This window comes from Lepidochelys kempii, chromosome 1 (genome assembly GCF_965140285.1).
Source record: "Lepidochelys kempii isolate rLepKem1 chromosome 1, rLepKem1.hap1, whole genome shotgun sequence".
Classification (NCBI taxonomy): Eukaryota; Metazoa; Chordata; order Testudines; family Cheloniidae; genus Lepidochelys; species Lepidochelys kempii.
This window is the reverse complement of record NC_136380.1, coordinates 112,523,241-112,529,240: the sequence shown is the minus strand read 5'-3', so window position 1 is coordinate 112,529,240 and position 6,000 is coordinate 112,523,241. Positions and strand designations below refer to the sequence as shown.

Genomic DNA, 6,000 nt, shown 5'->3' with positions numbered 1-6,000 from the left:
ATAAAAAATCTAAGTCTGCCAAGCCTACCCATCATCTCTAATATGCCAGGTCAGTGGCATTTTGGCCATGTGAGGAAACTGGACCACGCATAGGATAAAGATCTTCAGTCTCCAATGAGGTCAGGCTAGCATTTTTCTTGAGCAACACAATACTTCATAGGATGGTAAAGAGTCCCTGTCGTGCACCTAGCTGATGGAGTGTTGTACCTGGGAGAATAGTTCCTTCCTGACCACCACAGTTGACCATCTTTTATCCTGAAGCATGATTTCTGATCACCCATATACTCTTATCAGTATCTTATCTTGCATTTTACAGCTACATTCTGCAATTACAAATGTTATCACAAAGTTAACCAATTTTTAAAATATCCAGTTACAGCATTTGACTGAATGATGCCCTGTAGCAGCGATTTTTTCATAGACCGAGAATACATGGCATAAAGATGAGATATCTGTAATTTGTTCAAAATGTAAATATTCCTTTGTTTTTTTGGTAAGGGACCAGGTAAAGAAGAGTGACTGACCAATACTTTTCAGAATTTTGAATACGTTACTCAAATCCCCTCTAAGTCTTTTCCTTACCAGTCTAAATAATACTAAAATTTGTAGTCTCTTATCAAAGACAACCATTTGTATATTCCTAGCCATCTGTGTTGTCCTCAGCACCTTTGTCTTCTCTGCTATATATTTCTTAATGTGCAGTGACCTACAAACTCATACATGCAACTGAAGACCTCTGTGCCCATACAGAACCTCTTTAAAGTCAATCACGGCATAAAAAAGTGGATACACTGGCAGAATATCATTGTTCAATATAGTGTCATTTTAATATTTTATGCATTACTTTTCTATCCTTTTTCATGCCCTTGGAACTAATATAATGTTTTAACTGCTACTGTGTTCTAGGCAGGAAAGTATATGCATATTAAAATATCTTATTGTATTTAAAATATTAAAACATCATGTATTGATCAACAAGTGTGGGGAAATGTTTCTGCCTATTTACATAAGCCTGGAAACTGCAGGTATTTTGAAGCACTTACAGCATCACTGGGCTATCCCTCATACTGTAACTGCTGCTGAGTCATAAGTGATTGGCAGATGTGGGAATACACCATTTTGGTTAAACCAACATCTAAGCAATCTCCAGGTTTTCCCCTTGGAGGGCATTAGCTGAAAATATAAAACTGAAAAGTGGAACCTTTATTTGTGAAGAAAAATATATAGGGGGGAAATAATCTAAGCACCCTATTTCAACTAGAATGGGGTTTGGTTTGACCTCTGATTCGCTTTATTCCCACTAATAGTTGTAATCAGTTTACATTTCATCTGATACCCCCCCCCCCAACTTTTTGGGTAAACTTTTAGCTTATCAATATATCTTCCTTTTAGGTATATGAACAATATGCTGCTCACTTAGCTCTTCTAAATCAGTTTAATCTCAACCCTACAAATATTTACACACGTGCTTGATTTATGCACAATCCCTAGTCCCACTGAAGTAAACCCTCAATGCTGAGCCTTAAACCGGCGAGCAAAAGTTGAGTTCAGTGGGATTGCCGACGTGCATACAGCGGAGCAGATGCCTCAGTGTTTGCAGAATCGGGGCCGTAGCTTTCCAGGGCTCAGGCACTACCGTGACGAATGCAAAACAAGGCGGCGAGTCGAGCGAGAGCTGGGATGTAAAGGGTGAGCCCTTGCCCAGCGCGTGAGCCAGGGATGTTTTTAAAGGAGTCACCGGGCTGGGTTAGTCACCTTGAGGGCCCCGGCAGCTCAGTCCCCGCTGGACTTTCCCTGCGTGCAGCCTTGTCTCTATGCGCCCCCCGTCTCCCGCGGCGCAGCTGCACCGAGCCGGAGGGCGATAGGTGTGTCCCCGCGGCCCGGCCTGGGGGGAGGACGGGGGGGGGCCGCGCTCTGGAAATGATTGGGCGAGAGGAGCGCGAGCGACACCCCTGCTGGGCTCCGCCGCAGCTTGCTCGCGCGCGCGCTCGCCGGGCTCCCACAGTAGCCGCGCTCTCCCCGCTCGCGCCGGACCGCCCCGCTCCTGCTGCTCCCGCCGCCGCCGGGCACGGCCGCAGCATGCCGCAGTCCGCGGCCCCCGCCGCCCTCGGGGCTGCCCTCCTGCTCGTCCTGCTGGCTACAGACTCCTCGCCGAGTGAGTGCCAACCCAGGGGGGAGAACAACGTCCTTCGCCGCCTCCCCCCCCCACCCGCACCCTCAGGCGCAGCAATGCACCAGCCCAGCCTTTGCGACGGTGTGCAGGGGAAAGCAGCAGCAGCAGCTCCCCCGTTTTCTCCCAAGGACGCCCAGAGAGCGTTTGGCGGGACGGCGGAGGGGATGACTGTGGCGTTTGCTGGGGCAGGGGGTGATGGGGGGTGGGACACTGGCGTTGTTGTGTGGGCAGAAGGAGTCGTGAGTGGGGGCATGGCTGGGGCATTCCTCTGGGGGTGTCCGTGGGGTGCACGCGTGTGGCGTTGTTCGGGGGGGGCGGAGGGGCAGTGCCTTTTGGGTGCAGGCAGGGTGTGAGCGCACCCCTCTGGCATTGGATGGCTAGGGGGCACAGGGGGTGCACGGTGCAATGCCCTGGCTGCCCAGTGTTTGGGGAGGGGGGCGCATGCTTTGGGGTGCGGGCTGGGGAGAGTACGTGCTAGGGCAGTGCTTTGTGCGGGTGACTTGGTGTCTGTGCAGCGGAGGGGTGCGTGTCGCTAGGTGTCTAGAGCCGGGCCGGGGGGGTGCACGCTCGTGCTGTTGTTCTCCTGCTCCGTGCAATGCCCAGCCGGCGGCTCGGATTTGATTCCTGTGTTGACCGCTGCTTTCCCCCTCCCCGGTGTTTGTCTGCGGCCGCAGCCGTGCTGCTGAGTGCCCCGGAGGCTGCCCAGTTCTTGCGGCAGAGGCAGCGCCGAGCCTACCAGATCTTCGAGGAGACCAAGCAAGGCCATCTGGAGCGGGAATGCGTAGAGGAGCTGTGCAGCAAGGAAGAAGCCAGGGAAGTGTTTGAAAACGATCCCGAGACGGTAAGAGTGATGAGCGGAGCTGCCGATCAATTTGGGGTTTTGGGATTGTGTCAATCTCTCGCTCCCCGGCAACAGCTGGAATGAGGGCGCCAGCTGTCTGCACAGCTGGGGAAGTTGTTTGGGGGAGGAGGCGAACCATTAGATAAATAACTGAAACCACAGCATAACCAGCGCTCCCCTCGGCAGGCTTGTGTTAGTGTTGTCAGGATCAAGCAAATACAGGTTTTTTTTTTTTAAAAAGTCTGGATACATTTACTGGGCTGACATAATTTTACATGAGATTCCTATTTAAAATATCTGTATTCTGCGTTCAAACTTAAAGGGCTAAATTCACCCCGGTGTAACTCCAGCAAGTCAGGGGAGTTACACCAAGATGACAGTGTTACAGCATTTTTGTCTGGACACCTTTGTCTCCCCCCCACCCCCAATCCCTTGAAACCCAGGACATTTAAAATCGTTTTAGCTATGTCCCAAAACAACGTCATAAAAGACATTTCAGGAAGAAATACATCAATAAACACGCTTAAAAACTTTCAAGCCTTTTTTAAGTGAGTATTTTGAGTTTGTGGTTTAGGTTTGGGATTGCTCTAAATCAGAAGAGGGGAGACCAGAAAGAACGACTTTTATAGCATTTTAAATTACATGGTATTGCTGTAAATCTGCAGGGCATCTAGCTTCACACTCAGTCACAACCTACAAAAACAACTTAAAGTCCTCATGAATCTTGAGTATTCTGTTTCTGTGGCACTTTGTGTGGCTGTAGTTGTCTTGTTTTACTAAAGTTTGCTTATTTTCTTTTCCAGTTAGCGTGCACCTTCTGGGTGTGCTGTTTTGAATAGGTTGTCCCCTTTCAGGGATTATCTGGGATTAGTTTAGTGGTGGGGAGTGAATTTCTTGGAGATCACATTGAGGCTTGATATTGCACAATGTGTTCATGTTAGTGGTTTGATGCTTTTTGAGTGGTAGGAGATACATAGTTCAGGAGTGGGGGCAGGGAGAGAGGGCAGGACTTGGCTTTTCCTCTTCAGTTAATGTTTTATATTTAAGTGAAAACATGTCTTGACATGTTAGCCTATTAAGATATACAGTGCATTGAATGCACTACATCACAGTGCAATGGATAGTTACAAAGCAAAAGTAAAAAGGACAGCAATATGCAAACAGATTCTAATGCTGGTTTTTCTTCTTTCTGCAGTTCAGAGTTTAAGATCAAACTCCTGTTTAGTTAGGTCCACTAATGTCTGTTACACTCCTGCCTGTGTACATACTCTTGCACCTAGATACAATACTGTTTGGTGCTCTGTAAAATACATAGATTGAATGCATTATAAACCCCTGTAATGGGGTGTCAGACTGGCTGACACAATTATTTTCCATATTCCCGTTGAGCGAAAATGTTTTAGTAGAATTTTACACTCAGTGTAGGTGCGCAGAAAAGAAAAATCCAAAATGTGAACTTTGACCTTTCATAAATAAAGTTAATCTGAGGTCACCACTTGTATTTATTGGATTTTAGCCAAGAAAATTGGCAAGGGTGAGCAAGTGTATGACGTACTCACAGGCTTGTTCACTGGAAGAGTAGGCTGCTGTAAACATATGTAATGATTATGAATAATAATACTGGGCACTTATTTCACACTTTGGAAAATTGTAAAACTTTATTCCTATTATGAAGACATTGAAGTTATTTAGGTTTTACATCTTATCTATAGCTATAAACAAATTCCCTGAGACATAGCCATGTTATTTAAGCACCTTTGAATAACAAATATTTTGCAGTTGATAACGCTTTGTTTTCTATTTGTGGATTTATTTTATTTTATTGCAACTGTTTGGTCTCTTTCTAATTTTGAAAAAAAAAAAAAACTTAAGGGAATATTGTCAAGGTTACAGGCCTCTAATATTTGTGTCCACTTGCATATTCTACATGCACCCAAAATGTTACATTTTAAAATGCCCCAAGCTCTGCAGGTCCTCTTCTGAGACAGCCACCAGCCTACCCAGAATGCTTAATTTGTTAGCAGTTTGCACATGTGGTTCTTGCCTAAGACAAATCTTATGCCCCTTCCAGTTGAGTTGCAGATCAGTGTGTGGCATGGAGATAGCACTTGCTGTGCTGCTGGACAGTCAGCTAAGGGTTATGGACAGAGGTAAAACACCTATGCTATTATTACTACATCTGTTGGGAGCCTACAGTGCTGTTAATCATAAAGTAGCATGGATGGATGAAGTCCCATTCAGGGAACACTGCTGCTTCTTTGACAGAGCCTAGAAGATTTTGATGGACAGTTGTTCCTCATCATTTAGTACTCTCATCTGTAGAACCACATGTGGCTTAATCTTGTCACCTCTCCTTGTTTACTTTTATATGAGGCAACTGAGGGGGTTTGCTAGGTGCCATGATCTGTGGTGCTATTAATACACAGGTGACAGTCCTATCCTGTTGACAGAGAGAATCAGGGACCCAACAGCTGGCTCAGACTCAATTCAGGAAAGATGGAAATGAAGTTAGCAGTGTGTTGCAGTTTGAGGGATAACGCTAGCTGTGACCTCATCTCTCAGTAGAGGAAGTCTGTCCTCCTTTTCTCTCCCTTTGTATTTACCCCTTCTTGTCAACGGTTGAGAATAGGCCAGTTCCTCCTTAATTGAATTGGCTCTTTAGCACTGACCCCCCACTTGGTGAGGCAACTCCCATATTTTCATGAGCTGTGTATTTATACCTGCCTGCTGTATTTTTCACTCCATGCATCTGATGAAGTGGGTTTTAGTCCATGAAAGCTTATGCCCAAATAAATTTGTTAGTCTCTAAGGTACTACAAGGACTTCTCATTTTTGCTGATATACACTAACACGGCTACCACTCTGAAACCTGTCCTCAAGTTGTTCAGGTGGCTGGAGATTGCATCTTTACTTCTTGGATGTGGGCCTAACCACAGTGATCTATGCTTTTGTCATATCAAAAAGAGACTACTGTAGTGCATTCTAG

General features: G+C 46.1%; 1 protein-coding gene across 9 annotated transcripts in view; it reads left to right on the top strand.

Moving 5' to 3' along the window:
• Window positions 1-1,905: 1,905 nt before the first annotated feature.
• The window catches only part of GAS6 (growth arrest specific 6), a 155,267-nt gene continuing 151,172 nt past the window's right edge, over window positions 1,906-6,000 (top strand). For 7 of the 9 annotated variants that reach the window (XR_012159653.2, XR_012159654.2, XR_012159659.2 and 4 more), the window contains exons 1-2: window positions 1,906-2,155; window positions 2,848-3,014. Coding sequence is in view for 3 of the 9 variants with exons in the window: in XM_078853701.1 (XP_078709827.1) it covers window positions 1,921-2,155; window positions 2,848-3,014 (402 nt within the window). In the remaining 6 variants the exon portion in view is untranslated. Of the gene's footprint in view, window positions 2,156-2,214; window positions 2,255-2,600; window positions 3,015-6,000 lie in introns of those variants that run through there. The other 2 variants (XR_012159661.2, XM_073350599.2) reach the window with 2 other exon arrangements.